General features: G+C 39.6%; 1 protein-coding gene across 1 annotated transcript; it reads left to right on the forward strand.

Annotated features, from left to right (window-relative positions):
* Positions 1-728: 728 nt before the first annotated feature.
* Rsph4a (radial spoke head component 4A) lies at positions 729-19341 on the forward strand. Its single transcript, XM_005363604.3, is given in 7 exon segments — positions 729-1503; positions 5670-5904; positions 8771-9511; positions 11786-11930; positions 14143-14158; positions 14160-14258; positions 16535-19341. Coding segments are annotated over 7 exon segments (2154 nt in total). The 5' UTR covers positions 729-817; the 3' UTR covers positions 16767-19341.
* Positions 19342-19459: the final 118 nt, after the last annotated feature.

The raw sequence follows: 19459 nt of genomic DNA on the forward strand, positions 1-19459 counted from the left end.
TATTGTCACAAGATGTTAGTTGCATCACAGTGGAGAAGAAATGGCTGCTCTAGAGGCCCAGAACTTGTCACATAAGGTAATTATCTTCTGACCTTCAACATGCCAGTCTCTCCACAGTACCGAATTCTAATCCACCACTTGGTCTCTACAGACACTGAATCACAGCTAGATGCAGCTTCCTTTCAGAAGCTGCCATCACAGTAGGTTGGCTCAATGAGATGCAAATGCACTGTGAGTCTGCCTTTGGGGCTCTCCTGGTGCCTGAAACACTATCTATTCCCACGCCATTGTCAGCTAACCTATAAGATTCTCTTGGTGCACTCAATACCCCAACAGTGTCTTTATTTCTCTCACAATGTGACAGATACACAGAGAATGATAGTCTTCCCACTAGTTCAGACCTCATACTTCATATCATGCAGGGATCAACCTGTCTCACGCTTAAAGTCCTCCAGCAAGAGAACACAGATCCTCCTAGTCTGTGCTTTAAGCTGAAGACTTGCTGGTCTTGCTCGGTTTCTAAAACAAAACCGAAAGGGTCTGGTTCGGATTGGCTGAGCTTGGAAGAATGACAGATACTTCACCAAATCACAAAACTAGAGTTTTCTTCTTAGTCCCCGCCTTAGAATCGCAGCAACAGGGCTGCTTGATTTTTTTTTTTCAAAGCAAAGGCCAGCCTGGGGTTGCTATGGAGACAGGACGCTGCAACCTGCACAGCAGGTAGGACTGATCACTTGGAGAACTTAGCAAAGCTCTGTATTGCTTCCTTCCATAACTTCATTCTCCCTTCAACTAGATTTTTTTTTTCTTGAATCCTATGGAAAACTCCACTTTAAAGCAAGAAGAAGAAAACCAAGAGCCTGGAGAAGCAGAGAAGCCATGGGAAGGAGCGGCAGCAGCTTCTCCCCTGGATCCTGGTCCCCTGTCACCCGAGTACCTGGAAAAGGAGCAAAGGTCAGACACTGAAACCCAAGGCACAATGAGCCCCTCTTGGGGCCGCCAATCTAGAGCCAGCCTGTCTCTGGGAGACCTCATGGGACCAGGAGTGCCATTCTCCCCTCCTCTGCTTCCGCTGGAGCCTCACTTCAGTCCTCCCCCGACTGCATCTATCCAGGACCCTGTGGCTTCATCACAGGCGAAGAAGAACCCCGGTGAGATTCCTGGCACTGCAACACCACCTCATTCTGATGCTTGGGAACCATATTCTGCTGCAAGACAATTATCTTCTTACTGCACAAACCAAACAGAGGAAAGCACCTCTGCATCCTCTCAGCCACCCCAGTTTGACTTGTGTAGGCCAGGGGATGCCAGCCATAACAAGCCCAAGCCCAAGCCCAAAGGGCTGAGATTCAACCTTTTACAGAAAGAAGACTCAAACAGTAACTGTGATCCAGACGAACCTGAGTTTGACGCTAATGAAGCAGCTCCCAGTATGCTTGAGGTGGCTATTCAAAATGCAAAGGCATACCTACTGAGCACCAGCAGCAAGTCTGGTTTAAATCTGTAAGTATCACTGGGAGTGGGGGGGAGGGACAGTTTGACAAAGCAGGGCAGGGGCAGTGGGCAGGAGTGTCTCTGTGAAAATGTGTTGGAGACAAAAAAGGTAGAATTGGAAAGAATTCCATGTGGAAAAATAAAAGGTATTGTGTATGGTAGAATAGGCCTTTAATCTCAGGACCTGGGAGGGGAGGTAGAGGCAGGCAGATCACTGTTATAGGTCTGCCTGGTCTACACAGCAAGGTCCAGGTCAGCTAAGACAACACAGTGGGACCCTCTGTCAAAGACTAACAAACAGAGGAGAGGAAAGACAAAGAAAGTGAATTGGTGAGATAACTGCATCAAGCACTCAAATCCAGGCCCTGTTAATGATTCTTTCACGTCTTTGAAGACGCTAGGCACACCATTCAGATATTTTCTGTTTCTTTTGGGCCTCATTATTGTTTGGTTTATTTACTCTTGACTTGGAAGGAGTTACAAAGTCATGAAATCTAAGCCCTTACCCGGGGTGCCTCTAAAAATATAACTGCCTATGATGACAGTGTGCACTCTCATCCCAGGACTTGTGTAGGTGGACTGTAAATTCAGTCCCAGGCCAGTGATGGGTGACCACCCATCCTGGTTTTCTTAGGGGTGTCCTTCGATGTAAGCACTTAAAAACATCCTATATCCTACAGGAAACCAGAAAACGTGGTTACTTTGCAAACACTCCAGTCTCTCTTTTAAACATGGGATAGCCAACTGTCCAGGTGTGTTCTTGCCATTTCATTATAGCTTTGAGGTGAGAACTCATGGTAGTGTCAGTGTCTAGACATTTTCGCTTCCAGGATTACAGAATCATAGGTGAATTTTGTGGCTACACGCCATGTTAGAAAACATCAAATGGGGGCTGAAGAGAGGGTGAGTGGTTAAGAGTACTGGCTGATGTTTTAGAAGACCCAGGTTCAATTCCAAGTTCACAACTGATGTATAAAGTCCTTCTGTATATGTGTTGCTTTTATTGGTTAATGAATAAGGAAACTGCCTTAGCCTGTTGATAGGGCAGAGTAGAACTAAGCAGGAAAAAATGTACTAAATTCTGGGCGAAAGAAGGTGGAGTAGAGAGAAGCCATGTAGCCTGCCAGAGACAGACCCTGGACAGAAACTTGCCGGTAAACCACAGCCACATTAACAATACACAGGTTGAAAGAAATGGGTTAAATTGAGAAGTAAGAGTTAGCCAGTAAGAAGATAAAACTAATGGGCCAAGCAGTGATTTAATTAATATAGTTCTGTGTGATTATTTTGGGTCTGGGCATCTGAAAACATACAAGTGGCCTCTTACAACACACAACTATCTGGAACTCCAATTTTAAGGATTCTGAAGCCCTTTTCTGACTTCCCTGGCATCAGGAACACACTGGTTTCACAGTCCTATGTGCAGCCAAAACACCCATACATGTTTAAAAATGTTAATAAATTTTTAGAAAAAGAAACAGTCAAATCAAGTCATTCTTTTCATTTTGTTTTGCTTTGTTTTTCGAGACAGGGTTTCTCTGTGTAGCTTTGGTGCCTCTCCGGAAACTAACTGTTGTAGACTAGGCTAGCCTCAAACTCAGAGATCTGCCTGCCTCTGCCTCCCAAGTGCTGGGATTAAAGACATACACCACACTACCTCACTAAGTCATTCTCTTTTATTATGAAGGACCTAACTCAGAAACTCATGGAGAACTTAATTTGCTTGATTCTCAATTTTGTTTCATTCCTCATTATTCCTCTCTAGTTACAAGAAATAGTAAGTTCCCATGATCCCTCTGCTGAGAAGGCTCTTTCTCTTAATCTTTGCCTAGTTAGTTCCTGATGCTTCAGAACTCAGCTGCCATGGAACTCTCTTGCAGTAGTGTATTCTTTTATTTCATGGTACTTTGTGATATTTATAATTTTACAATTGTTTTTGAACTTATAATTTGATGCCTGGCCCTCCCACTAGTGATCATCATCCTCCAAACTATGAGTAAATATCAGCAAGAACTAGAGGTTACGTCTTCCAAATACAATGTGGGTGCATGTGAGTACTGGAAACCCAACTTGAGTCCTCTAAAAGAGCAGGAAGTACTCTTAACCGCTACATAACTCCGGGTCATAAAAAAATTTTAATTATGTATCTATGTGTGAGTGTATGCTTATGAATGTGGATGTCCTTGGAGGTCATGATATTGGATCCCATGGATCTGCTGTTTAGTTTCCACATTTCTTTTCAGCTGACAATTCAATAGATCTTGATGATATTGGAAACAAAGTCTCAGAAGACATAGGCTAAAGACTTTGTCACTGTTTCATCATTAATTCACCCATCCATCCATGCATCCATTCATTCTCCATTCATCTATCCATCCACTCATCCATCCATCCATCCATCCAACCAGCCAGCCAGCCAGCCGGCTATCTATCCATCCATCCATTTATGTTTCCATCTATCCATCCATCATTCATCCATCTATTTGTTTATCTATCCATCCATCATCCATCCTTCATCTATTTATCCATGCATCCTTTCATCCATAAATTCATCTCTCCATCCATTCATCTATTCATCCATCCATTGATCCATCCATCCATGCATACATCCATTCATCTTTCCATCCATGCATCCATTCATCCATCCATCCATCCATCTACACACCGATCAACCATCCATTCATTCATCATCCCATCCATTCATCCAGTCATCCATCATCCATCCATGCATTAGTCTACCCATCCAACATCCATCTACACATCTATCCATCCATTCATTCATCTACCCATCCATCCATCCATTCATTCATCTACCCATCCAACCATCCATCTACACATCGATCCATCCATCCACTCATTCTTACTCTGTAAATCAGTATTGTGCTGGGAGAAAAGTGTATAGTAGTGTGAAAAGCCCATTCCTCACCTTTAAACCTAGTGCATAAAAACTATGGATTATGAATTGTGAACAAAGTATGATTAATTAATGGGAGGGTAAATGAGTTTTACTAATTTAATTGTGAAACAGAGTATATAAAAATGTCATAATTACCACTCCAGGAGAAGACACATGTATAAGAATATTTAGGCATCATGAACTGGCTTTAATGGAAGGGGAAAAAGGACACAAAGTTGAGTGTGTGTATCTGGGAAGCATTGGGAGGGAGAGGGGAATATGATCAAAACACATGTAAAATTCTCTAAGAATTAACAAGAATAGTTTAGAATAAGAGAAAGAAGCAAAGAATTTGGTGATTTGTCTTTTCCTGAACCTGGGCAGATAACGCTATGAAATGCTTCTTTGGAAGTCCAAAATCATTGAAGCAAAATGTTACTTTAAAAACTTTGATGTAGGAGGTGAAGAGAGGGCTCAGCAGTTAATAGCACTAGTTGCTCTTGCAGGAGACCAGGATTTGGTAGCCAGTACCCACATGCTAGCTCACTACCATCCATTAATTTTGGTTCTAGAGTATCCAATAATTTGTGACCTTCTCAGGAACCAGAATACAAATGATACACATACATACATGTAAGCAAAACACTCACATGCATTAAATAAAATAAACCTTAAAAAAGATGTAGATGCTAGAGAAATGGCTCTGCAGCTATGAGCAAGTACTGCTCTTGCAGAGGACTAGAGTTTGGTTTCCAGCACCAATATTAGGCAGCTCACAAAGCACCTACAATTCAGGATCCAGGAGATCTGGCATGGACACCTGCTTTCACATGCACATACTCACATGCACAGACATAATTGGAAATCCTTTAACATATATAAGGTGGCAAGCACACAGCTCTTAAAGAATTAACAGTATTTGATATCAGATTGTATTTGGTGAGGGCAAGGATGAGGAACAGGAAATAATTGAGGTAAAAGTAAAAAACATGCATCACTGTTAGTATACAGTTAGGAGATTTTAACTTCAGAAATGAAATGTGAAAAGAACTGATGCGTATTATATATCTTGCTGTTATACTTTCCTCTACTAACTTAAATATCCACACTGTATTAGAAACTCTACTAAAGAAAATTTTAGAATAGGTTCTATCTGGAGTGGTAGAAATTAGCTTCTCTTTAAAATCTCTTAAGATTTCAAATTTTTAACTTTCTTAAAACCCAATTGAATTTCAAATGTTCATGATGTATGTTATCTGGAATTTTCTCTGTTTGGTAGATATGATCATCTTTCTAATGTGTTGACCATGATATTAGAGGAGCGTCCTGCAGATGCTGTTGACATCATTGAAAACATAAGCAAAGATGTGAAGATGGCAAATTTTAATAAAAAGTTAGATACACTCCACAATGAAAATGAGATGCTTCCAGCATATGAAATAGCAGAGAAGCAAAAGGCTCTTTTTCTCCAGGGACCATTGGAAGGAGCTGATCCAGAACTGGAGGAGGAAATTGTAAGTGATCACCAACTATCTCAACACTATTTTAATGAGCACTGGAATCTCAGAGATGAGTGGGGCTTGCCTCATCAATACACCATCTTATAGCTCTGTAAATAACTGTAAGTCATTACCAAATTTCTCGATGCTGCTAATGAACACTGGAATCTCAGGGATGAATGAGGTTGCTCTACTAAGTCAGCTCTAGACCAGCAATGAATTTATAGTGAGGTTTTTTTTTATCACAAGAGAGGGTAAGAAGCTGGAGAGAGGGCTCAATGGTTATGAGCACAGGCTACTTTTCCAGAGGACCTGGATTTGGTTCCAAGCACCACATGAAGGCTCACAACCATAACTTCATTCCAAGGGGATATAACACATACATATGGTGTACAAACATACATGCTAGCAAAACACCAATCCACATTAAAATTAAGGCTAAATAGATTTTAAGGTAAGTACACACAGATAGATAGATAGATAGATAGATAGATAGATAGATAGATAGATAGATAGATAGATAGATAGATAGATAGATAGTTTGGTAGGCTATGTCATCTAGTCTTGACGAAGTTCACTCCATGATATTTGCAAGACCAACCTGCTGAATGAAATCTCTTCAAATGTGCCACCATCAAGTGATGCATGACTGTAAAAGCTTTATATCAATTTGCATATTTTCCTTTAAATTAAGTTCAAAACATAAAAGTACTTCTATTGTCACTTCCAATGTATAATCGTTTTTAGGGTAAGATCCATTTGTCTGGGTATTTACTATAGTTTAGCCAAGTTTAGTTCAAAGTACAAGCAGTTAGAAATAAAATTCTTTTTAAAATCAAAAGTCAAATTAGTGAAAATATTTGGAGAAAGAATTGGTAACAGAAGGCAGAAAATATATAGTTTGGAGTAAAATCTGGTGACTCACAAAATTTTGAACTTCAAATACTTCAAAATAGCATACTATATCTTTTCCCATAAATGTTTGTATACTTAAAAATTTATGTATAACTTCATGTTCTAGTAACAACAAACTATTTACAATAATTTCAAATAAACTGCTTTCAAAATAGAATTTTCAGGGAAAAGCAAAGGAGGCAGGGGCTTGACTGCTCCCACCGTGCCTTGGTGTAGCAGCCTTTGGGAAGAAACGCAGCCTGAGGCAAAGAGACCGATAGTCCTTGAATGGAAGGAACCTGTGATAGGAGCAAGGAGCTAATGCCAGGCTGCTTTGCACAGTGGCATTGGAGTATGGGTCAAATACAACCACGAGAACTGTAGGAGCATTCAGTATGTGGGGATCAAGCAGATGGCAGACATTCTCAGGGATAACTTTATTAAGAAACATCAGTATTCAGTACAGGAACGGGCTCCCAGCTGTCTTAGGCAACTTCAGTAGATCAGGTTCTACACCCAGATACAGGAGGTGAGTGAGAAGACACGTAGCTGTTTTGGGTCTGAAGACTGACCACCCTTGACCCAGCGTCTTCCTAATAAAGGTCAGGCCAGCAGCCATGGAATATCAGAGCTGAGTTATGGGATGAAGAGTACAGCTTCACATCGGGGGCAAAAAGAAGGTAAAGGTTTCTACTGTCATGCCTAAAGACCTACCTGGGTTCAACCCTAAGGACTACATGCTTAAGGACAGAACCAGCTTCAGAAAGTTGTCCTTTGACCTTCACTGTTGTGCTCCTGACCCCACAACATTGTAGCTAAATGAGCAGGACCAAGAGCAAGTAATATTCTACATGCCAGGGAAAGAATTTTAAAATTATGTCACAGGCAAGGATTTTAAAAGGCATTATGTTAGTCAAGCCAAATGGCTTTTAATTCCAGAACTCAGAGGCAAAGGCAGACAGATCTTTGTGAGTTCAAGACCAGTCTGGATGACAGAGTGAGTTCCAAGAAAGCCAGGGTTACATATACATTAAAACCTGTCTCAACCAAAATCAAACAAACAAACAACCTCCACCAAAGTCTTCATATTTTTCTTGACACCACAATGGGAAACTATAAACACTTGCAAGTCATTTGTGAGGACGATGAGTGCTCATAACTGCTCTGGGAAGCATCCCACTTTAGCTAAAGTTCTCTTGAATTTCCATTTGGTCTTCTAACTGTAGCTATTCTCGTGTCCATTTAGCACTCTGTATTCATTTCCCTGTATTTCTTTTATGGAATTATGTTTATCTTCATTACTTCAAATGTTATTATATACTACATATACTGTCAAGTACTTATATTTTTGTTTTAAAGTGTAGCTCATTCCAAGCAATTCAAAAAATATTTACCTTTATAATCTTTTCCATTATTTTACATATTTTCATATAAGAATGCTAATGTTATTTACCTGACATACATGTAAAGCTATATATTTAATACATAGTTTAGTGACAACATAAATATATATAAATATGTGTCTGTTAGACTATGTCTTATTTTAGCATTATTAACTTATTTTATATGAAAAATAATGTTGAATTTTTTTCAAATAGAGCCTCACTAGATAGCTGTGGCTGTGCTGAAATTTGCTATGTAGACTAGTTGGCCTCAAATTGAAAACTGTCTACCTGCCTCTGCCTTCCTAGTGCTAGGATTAATGATGTGAACCATAATGCCTGACTTGAATGTTTATCAGCCATTAAGTTCTTTCTAAGAGACACATGAAACAAAGTATTTATGATCATATCGATGAGTATAGCACACAACTGGTCTAAGAAGTCTCATTTATTAGGGAAGAATGAAAATTTAGGGATTCACACATTTTGCTTTGTATCTTCAAAGAAACAGGAGTGGAGAAAGTAGAGATAGTGTCAAGGCATAGAAAAGATGCAAACATGCCTCTTATTAATAAGATTTTAACCATGGATATTTGTTTTCCTAGGCAGAAAGCTCTCTGCCCAATGTGATGGAGTCAGCATACTATTTTGAACAAGCTGGAGTTGGTTTGGGAACAGATGAGACTTATCGGGTGTTTCTTGCCCTCAAGCAACTTACTGAAACACACCCAATCCAAAGATGCCGCTTCTGGGGCAAGATCTTGGGTCTGGAAATGAATTATATCATTGCTGAAGTAGAATTACGTGAAGGGGAAGACGAAGAGGAGGTGGAAGAGGAAGGTGTAGCTGAAGAAAGGGATGATGTAGAAAGTGAAGCCGGGGAAGGCGAGGAGGACGAATTACCGAAGTCCTTGTATAAGGCCCCACAGGTGATACCCAAGGAAGAAAACAGAACAGGTACGAACAAGTACATCTATTTTGTTTGCAATGAGCCTGGAAGGCCATGGGTGAAGTTACCATCAGTGACGCCTGCTCAAATTGTTACCGCAAGAAAAATCAAGAAATTTTTCACTGGACGACTAGATGCGGCCATCATAAGCTACCCACCCTTCCCAGGAAATGAAAGCAATTACTTAAGAGCACAAATTGCCCGCATTTCAGCAGGGACCCATGTCAGTCCTCTAGGATTCTATCAGTTTGGTGAAGAGGAAGGAGAAGAAGAAGAAGAGGTGGAAGGTGGCCGAGACAGCTATGAGGAAAACCCCGAATTTGAAGGCATCCAAGTGACTGACCTGGTGGAATCTCTATCCAATTGGGTTCATCATGTGCAGTACATTCTTCCTCAGGTAGGAGTGTATTCGGGTAATACGTAGATTTAAACTGACATGTGTTCTGAGATGATCTGCTATATTTTACATACTGATGTGCATTAATTTTGTCAACAGTTCTTTTATTCTGCATGAAGCTTTTATGTCAAAAACTCTAAATGATTACTACAGACATGAAAACTAGTTTTGTACAGTGGTTATATAGGGGCTCTGTGCCAGGAACACAGTATATAATCAATTATGTATTTAAATATGTAGGACTCCATCCTCACCACAACCCCATGAAAGGATACAGGATACTTTTGTATAATAAGGCATTAAGGCAGACAAGGTGGGAGAGATGGTAAAGCAACCTCAGCTGATTCATTATAGAGTGAGGTGTGAGACAAAGGACCCAGAGCCTGTCCTGTGAAACACCTGCTGCACTCTTCCATCATGTGTAGAAAGTCTTCACTTCCATACAGATAATAGGTTCTTCTGAGGATTCTAGATAAGGATTATTGCCTGAGCAATTAGGACCCCAGGTTTATAACATTTGAAATTTTGTGATTAATATTAATTAGCATGGAAGGAAATTCAGCTAATGAGCTGAATTTGAGAGTACATTATATACTTGTATGTAAGCATTACAATGAAAAACCTTTTGTTCGGTTACTCATAAATTGAAATTATGCTAATAAAAATAATTATTAAAAAGTACTATCGCCAGGTGATGGTGATACACACCTATAATCCCAGCACTCAGGAGGCAGAGGCAGATGGATCTGTGAGTTCACAGTCAGATTGGTCTACAGAGTGAGTACCAGGACAGTCAGGACTACACAGAGAAACCCTGTCACAAAAAGCAAACAAATAAAAAAAAAGCAAACAAAAAGTACAATGAAGGCCAGATATGTATAAACCATGTCACCAGGAATCTTGTGGCAATGTCTTACAACTGTTTATATTTAAGGAATATTCTACAAATAAGGAAGTACAGGAACTGGACATAAGAGAGCTTGCTGCTCTTCCAGAAGCCCCGAGTTTTGTTTCCAGTATTCTTGCCAGACAGCACACAATGGCCTGCAACTCCAGGTCTAGGATATCTGATATGTTCTTCTGACCTCCGGGGACACCTGCACACAGGTGTCACACGTGCGCACGCAATGCACAAACACACATTTTTTAAAAGAGGGAATTGTAATGATTGATTTTAATTTTTTGAGACAGGGTCTAATTATGTATTCCTGACTAGTCTGGGACTTGCTTTGTAGAACAGGCTAGCCTTGAACTCTCAGGGTTGTGCCTGCCTCTGCCTCCTGAATACTGGAACTAAATGTGTGTGCCACCATGCCTGGCTTTAATGACTGAATTTTAAAATGTTAAGTGATCTTAAAATCTTTCTGATGATTTCTAATCTAAAATAACATATTAATACAATCAATTAGAACATTTCAAAAGAAATGAAAAAAGTATGCTTTTGAAAGTCACCATTTATTTTATTTATATAAAGTATATAAACTAGTCAAATGTATTACTACCATTTTAAAGAATGCATAGACCTTCAAGTTATGTAATTCCATGAAATGTAAAATTATTGAAATAACTCATACAGGTTTGTTGTTTTTCCTGAAGAAACCCAAATGGAAATAACACTTCGTAAAAACATACAAAAAGAAGCTCAGTGTGGAGGCATGTGTCAGCAAGTCTAGCACTGGGAAAACTGAAGTTGGAGTGTAGTGGTATATTATCTGTATTTTGATAAATAAATCTTGCCTGAAGAGTAGAGGCAAAGCTAAAGCCACTAGAGGTCAAGCAATGGTGATACACACCTATAATCCCAGGATTTAGGAGACAGAGTCAGATGGATCTCTGTGAAGTCAAGGCCACCCTGAGCTACACAAGATCAATACAAAAACAAATCTGGGTAGTGGTGTCTCACACCTTCAATCCCAATCCCAGGGAGTCATATGTCCTTAATCTCAGCACTAGAGGGAATATAAAATGGGAAGAGAGAGAGGCTTAGTCTGCCATCTCCTAGTCTTGGTAGAGGTAAGCCTTCTCTAGTGGCTTGGCTGCTTTGCTTTTCTGGTTTTTGGGTTGAACCCCAATATATGTCTCTGGCTTTTTATTATTTGTGCTACTTAGGAGGATCATAGAAAGTGACCCTGCATTAGAATAGTTGGGCAAGTTTCCCATACAGAGAAGTCTTGTCTTGATAATTACCAACCATATATTCTGAATATATTAAGAATATTCTGACACTAATAAGATTCTCATTAATCTATTAAATGTTGCAACATTCATCTCCAGGGTCGCTGTACTTGGTTCAGTCCTATACAAAAGAATGAGGAAGAGGAAGAAGAAGATGAAGAAAAAGAAGACAAAGGAGAAGAGCCTGACTACATAGAACAGGAAGTGGGGCCTCCTCTTTTGACACCAATCTCTGAAGATTTAGGTAACTTTACACACTGTTAATGAGGACTCATAAGCTATATATTACACATGTGTGGTAAACTTGAAACCATTGGAAACCCTAAAGAGGGGCAGAGAGCTAGGGCTCATCCCTTCTCTCCTTCCTGGGTTCTGTAGGGTGGGAGTAAAGAGGGCTTTGGGCTATACTAGTGCTTTGAGAGCGGCTGAAGGACTGGTGCAGAGAGGAAACGTGGATGGGTTGTAACTAACAGGAAAGGCTGACATCACTCTTGTCTTGCCTTCAGTATACCACAAGCACGTGGCACAGCTATGGTACAACGTTATGTGTGGTCTCTAACGAATGTCTAATCTATATTTGTCTCTCTATTGTTTCTTCCTATTCTGTTTTGCTTGCAACTCTTACTAGGTTTTTCCCATAGTAATGATTTATCTTTTCTTTGGTGATCAAACTATTCCCCCTGACTACACAAACTTCTTCTCCTTTAGTAAAGCCTCCATTGCAAAAATGTTTGTACATATTTACATGTTTGTAAATATTCATACATAAGCTATATATATTATATTGCCCTAGGACACTCATAAAATACTCTCTTGAAACAGGTAGTGGTGGCTCACGCCTTTAATCTCAGCATTTCGGAGGCAGAAGCAGGTGGATCTCATGGAGTTCCAGGCCAGCCTGGTCTACAAAGCTACTTCCAGGATAGCCAGGACTGTTACACAGAAAAACCCTGCCTTGAAAAACGAAAAAAAAAAAAAAAAGAAAAAGAAAAAGAAACCTTTATTGATTTTTATATCAAGCTTCTCTTTTATCTTTTTACATTTAAAAACTTTGTTTCATTTTACATATTAGGCCCAGTTTCCCCTCCCTCTACCCATCCCATCCCCCATCCACTCCTCAGAAGAGGTAAGCCCTCCCTTGTGGAGTCAACAAAGTCTGATGCACCAAGCCCCTACCCCCTGTATAAGGCATCCCATCATAGAGAATGGGCTACAAAAAGCCAGTTCATGTGCCTAGGATGAGTCCTGGTCCCATTGCCAGGGGTCCTCTCAACAGATCAAGCCAGATAACTGTCACTCACATTCAGAGGGCTTATTTCTGGTACATGCAGATTCCCTAACTGTGAGTCCTGAGTCCCTAAGCTCCCACTAGCTGAGGTCAGTTGTGACTGTGGTTTTCCCAAACATGGTTATGACTGGCCCTTGTCCTTATGATTCCTTCTCCTTCTCTTCAACTAAATTACAACCCAGTGTTTGGGTGTAGATCACTGCATTAGCTTCCATCAGTTACTGGATATAGGTTTTATGATGACAATAAAGGTAGTCACTAATCTGATTAAAGGGCAAGGCCCTTTCAGACACGCTCTCCATTATGACTAGGAGTCTTAGGTGGGGTCGTCCTTGTTTAGAGAGAAACACCATAATGACTTTCTCTATCAAGATACGTCTTTCATTGCTCTCCCCCTCTGACCCTCCCCCAACTTGGTCTTATTAATCCCTCAAGTTCTCATCCCCCCATCCTCTCCCTTATACCTCTTCCCAGGCTGCCCAGGAGATTTTAACTATTTCCCTTTCCTGGTGCCTTCCATGTGTGTCTATCTTAGAGTCCTCATTTTTGCATTATTTCCTGGGTTTGTGGATTGCAGCCTGTTTATCCTTTGTTCCATGTCTAATATCCACTTATGAGTGCATGCATACTGTTTTTGTCTTTCTGTGTCTGGGTTACCTCACTCAGGATCTTTTTCTACTTCCATCCATTTGCTTACAAATCTTAAGATGTCCTTGCTGAGTAACATTGAGTAAATGTACATCAGAATGGCTAAGATCAAAAACACTGATGACAGCCTATGCTGCAGAAGATGTGGAGTAAGGGAATGCTCCTCCACTGCTGGTGGGAGTACAAACTAGCACAGACACTTTGGAAATCAGTATGGCATTTTCTCAGAAAGATGGGGATCAACCTACCTCAAGTCCAACAATACCATTCTTGGGCATATACGCAAAGGATTCTCAATCACACCACAAAGGCAGTTGTTCAACTATGTTCACAGTAGCATTATTTGTAAAAGCGAGACATGGAAACAATCTAGATGCCCCTCCACAAAAAAATGGATAAAGAAAATGTTTTAACTTTTTATAGCAAATGTTGAGGACTATTCCATATTTATAAAAATCACTTCAGTTACCAGTAGATTCTTGTTCTGTTTGAAGCTTATAACTTTCTCATTGGGTTCCAGATATTCAGAATATACCCTTTGACAACACGGCTGTCCTCAAATCTCATTCCACAATATGCTATTGCTGTTCTTAGATCCAATCTTTGGCCTGGAGCATATGCCTTTTCCAATGGCAAGTAAGTATCTGACCACTTACAAAGCCATATGTAACCAAACATCACAGCCTATATTTTGGTGAATGCAAAACCAAAACAAGATCCACCAAAACATAAAACTGGGAAAGGATTTATTTACCCACAGCAGGTAAGCAGGATATTGAAAACCATTTCAATGCACCTTTCTGGCCAAAGGATGGAAGGGTGATGCTTTTGTCCGGGGAGCCCATACATTTACCCAAGGCAGAGACAGTCCTGTGTGTAGTGTACTGAGCATGAGCAGGGAAGTCCGAAGCATATTCATTCAAAGTCACAATCCAGAAAGGAATGATTACAAACATAGTTTGAGTTATGTTTAGCTGAAATTCATAAATAACATGGCCTGGGATTTGAATCCTAAATAGGAATGACTCTGGGTGTTCTCAGCTTGCATGGTAAATTTTACATAGAAATAAAAGACACATTGAAAGTGCATTCATATAAGCATTTGGCTTTAAAAGCCTTGCTTAGTGTCTGACAATTCTAATTGTTTAGGCTCTGGAAATTATGTTATCACAGTTGTTGTTAATACTGTCTTAACTCCTCTTTGGCATGTTAGATATATAATGTGTGATTTATTAAAATGACTTCTGTAATATAGTAAAGTTCAGAGTTAGAAAATTCAGGGTTGTACTTTATCATCTTAATTATCCCATTTAACTATAATGGACTGGTTTTATATTACTCACTCAGTAATTTAGTAGAGAGTTTATCCCTTGCTGTGAAAAACAGTTTCATTTGTCTTGTTTCTGTTTCTTTCTTAATTAGTATCAGAAAGCACAACTGAACAGGTAAAAGTCAAGCTGCCTTGGTTAGACTAGCCATTAATGCCCCATGTTCAGGTGTTAGTTGGCCAACACAAAACATACTTTGTGTGTATGTGTCTGATCCATTGTTTCTAAGAAAGAAAATTGAGTTGGATGCATGGGGGATTTGAAAGGAATTGGAGAAAAGAAAAGAAAATGATGAAATATATTATATGAAAAAAAAATAGAAACCACAGTTAAGACAAAAGTGAAAGCCAGTGGCTACAGGGAGTTTGACTAAGCTCCAGTGAGTATATGGGCAACATAAATTGGACATATGTGGTTCTTTCTTCCTTTGGGGGGGGGTCACAAGAGTTGGGGGTAGACTTGGAAGGACTGCAAAGTGAGTGTAATTGGGGTGCATAATGTGAAATTCCCAAATAATCAATAGAAATATTATATTGGGGAAAAAACAAGTAAAAGCCAAGCTTTTAATTATTTACCATGATAATATGAGGAAGAGAATTTTGACTCCCCCCCCCCACACACACACACATTATTCTCTCCCAAGGATGAAATGGATTTGTAGAATTGTGTATGTCACTGATATGTGGTCATCTCTTTGAGAAGGAACCCCATGAAAAAGATTGAAGAAGTTTAATGGAGATGTAGGTGGGATCATGTGAAGGGGTGGGCCTTCCAGCCAGAGACAGAACACTGAGAATGGAGGCTCTTTACTTAGGGTTGCATGACCAGCCTTGGGGGCAGATGAAGGTTCTTGAGTTAGGGATACGTGACCAGCCTTGGGGGCAGAAGAAGGCTCTTGATTTAGGGATGCATGACCAGCCTTGGGGACAGAGTTCTTAACTGTAACTCCCTCTAGCAAAGGGGGAGGGGTCTGTCGACTGGTTATGCATCATGTCCTTAGTGAGGTGAGGCCTACAAGAAAAAGCATCTGCAATTTCCTATGACCATGCCTGAAAAAAATAACACATCAGTTCTAGCTACACCTCTTATTCTTCACCCAGCCAAGGCTAGCAACTTTTGAACTTTGTAGAAAATTTCTGTAAAAAAGAAAAAAAAAATAATTGAATAACTGAAGAAGGCCTTTTCTTGAGAAAGGTCTAGATACAGGGTGCATTTTTGATAAGATCTGGCTGGTTCATTTTAAACTTAATTTTATGCACATTGGTGAAGATGTCAAAGCCAGTTGTGAGCTGCCATGCTGGGAATTGAACTCAGATCCTCTGAAAGAATAGCCAATGCTCATAACCTCTGAGCCATCTCTCCAGACCTCTGGCTGTTTTCCATAACCAACTTAGCAATTTAGTAAAAAATAATTTCCAGTAGTTGATGAATTACTGGGGACAATTTCACTCTGGCAATTTAAACGCCCTGTTTTAAAAAACAAAAAAACAAAACAGGGTTCCAAGATATAGTAGCAAGACCTTATTAGTATAAAGGGGTCAACCTTCCTAAAGAGACATGACTTTATTTTCTTTTCACTCACAGAAAGTTTGAAAACATCTACATAGGCTGGGGTCATAAGTATAGTGTGGAGAATTACACACCCCCAGGCCTGCCATCTGTCTACCAAGAATACCCCAGTGGACCGGAAATTACAGAAATGGATGATCCCAGTGTAAGTGAGGAACAGGCTTCCAGGGCCTCACAACAGGCCACCGTACTTTCAGCTGAGGAGAATGAAGAAACTGAGGATGAAGATGAAGACAGTGATGACTAACACGAAATTAGCCCAGTCTGATGTGGCACTGACACACACAAATCTTTTACGGAGACTCATTTTATATACATACATATATTTTGAAAATACATATATGTGTATGTTGGAAATGATGGTACAAAATATCATTCCTTTAAAGTTATTAAGTGGAGGATGGGGGGGAGGAGGTGATTCAGCGGTTAATATTTTGCCCTTGCCTAGGACAGTTCCCAACACCCAAGTCAGGTGGCTCAAGGTCTAGCCCCAATGTCCTTTCCTGCCCTCCACAGCAACTGCATGTGTGCATGAGTCACGTGTGCTAACACACATATAGTTAATCTTTAAAAAATGTTTTAAAAATTAGGTATGCTGAAACACACCTTTAATCCCAGCACTTGGAGGGGCAGAGGCAGTAGGAGCTTTTTGAATCCAAGGCCACCCTGGTTAACTTAGCGAGTCCCAGGACAGTCAGTGCTACATAGGGAGACCACATCTTGAAAATAACAAACCTTGAAAAAATATATCACATTTGAGACTGCATATAAAGAGCTGCTGTACAGGAAGTTGCCCAGTAGATTTTCCAGCTCATATGAGCACATCACTGTTTTAATAGCTACAACTCAGGTAATTAACAATTAAGTAATCCTAATTGGGAAAGATCTCTCCAACAGGATTTCACTATGTATCTCTGGTTGTCTTGCAACTAACTCTGTAGGCCAGGATGACCTCAAACTCACAGAAATCTGTCTGCCTCTGCCTCCCAAGAGCTGAGATTAAATTGTGTACCACAATGCTCAAATTTAATTTCAAATTCAGCAAGTATTGAAAGTTATAATTCACAATGCTTCTTGGAAATGTCTAGATTTTGAGTGTCAAGGCATATGGAATTTAAAACTTTGATAACCAGGGACTGGAGAGATGGCTCAATGGTTAAGAGCACTTATTCTTGTTGTTGTTGCAGAGGACTTGGGTTCAGTTCCCAGAAATCAAACTGGGCAGCTAAACAACTACCTATTAACTCCAGTTCTGTCAGATTTGATACCTCTTCCAAAGGCTACACACAAGTGCACACACACCCTCAAATAAAAATAAATCTTTATGAAATTGTGACAACTGTGTTACTTTTAGAAAGCAATCAGCAATTTACACTTTTCTACCTCCCTTGTCATAGAGTGGGAGATTGTAGATCACTGGACTATAATTTTGAGTAACACTGTGGTAAATCAGAAGGTGTCTACTCAATACTTGAGCAGATCTAAAATACTTATGAATCACTGCATAGGCTACTATGGTGGAATCACCACCTGGCTGTGGCTTACCAGATAAAAATCCGTCTGGCATCTATCTCTGGAGGGCCTACATGGCATCTACTTGATCCACCTTCATTCTCCCAGCATTCAGTTTAGTTTTGCCCACATAGCTCTATTCTACCCTATAACAGGCCCAAAAGAGTTTCCTTATACATTAACCAATAAAAGCAACACATATACAGAAGGACTTCTGACATCATCTCCCCTTTTTAGTCTAAATAAAAAGGAAGGTTTTAACCTTAACAAAGTAAAATACATATAAAAAAAGAGATATCAAGCAAGAATTACAGTAACAATATTAATATATACTTCATCTTTTATGTAACAAAGGAAAACTATATCTATTCTCCAACTCCAAGGGATCTGACATCTTCACCAATGTGCATAAAATTAAATTTAAAATAAACCAGCTAAATCTTGTCAAAAATGCACCTTGTATCTAGACCTTCTTCAAGAAAGGGCCTTCTTCAGTTATTCAATTATTTAATTTTTTTACAGAGATTTTCTGCAACATCAAAGACTACAGAAGGATATATTACCTAAATAAACAGGAAGTGTGCATTGTAAGCAACTTCTAAAACATTAGAATTCACAAAGACATCTTGTTGCCTGGACAGTCACCCAAAGTTCTTTTGTAACACTGCAGCCACCCATCTTCATATAGTCCATAGTATCTGGCAGACTTTTTCATGAAGCAGGAAATTTCAAAGACAGTTCCACCTATATTGACAGTTTGTCAGTCACTTTTTTTCTGTGTCCTGCAGAATGTCTAGCAGACTCTTTCATGAAGCAGGAACCCTGAAGAATCATCTCACCTTTACACAAGTTCAGCAATCATTTTTCTGTGGGCCCTGCAGGTCTAGCTCATTCAGCATAGTATCAAGCAGTCCAGGTAAGAGCAGTTTTTTTACCCAAATGGCTAATCAATGCCATAAGGAGCCTCTTTGGTGCCCGTCATCCTCTTGATGTAGATGTGTCTCATTGTCATGAAAAGTCCTAAGTTTTTAAAATGTTTAAATGCCATATTCTGTTAGTCCTTGAAAGATTTGAATAATAGTTATTTAACTGAAATATATATCTATGTCTAGAAAATCTCACTAACATGACTTACAAGCTTGACTATTATAGATGACTATCTATTAACCTATATTTCTTAATTATACATTACATCTTTAAATGAACTGCATAAACACAGTACCTTAATCAAGAGCAGAAATACATATACACAGTATAACAAAATTGACCTTAAATTTGTATCAATAAACCTAGATCCATACCAATGCAAAGTATTCATGTCTATATCCTATCCCACTTTTGTGGGACAAATGTCTATATTCTGTCAACTATATTTTAAATAAATAATGATTGGCCAGTAGTCAGGCAAGAAGTATAGGTGGGACAACC

This window comes from Microtus ochrogaster, linkage group LG9, assembly GCF_000317375.1.
Source record: "Microtus ochrogaster isolate Prairie Vole_2 linkage group LG9, MicOch1.0, whole genome shotgun sequence".
Lineage (NCBI taxonomy): Eukaryota > Metazoa > Chordata > Mammalia > Rodentia > Cricetidae > Microtus > Microtus ochrogaster.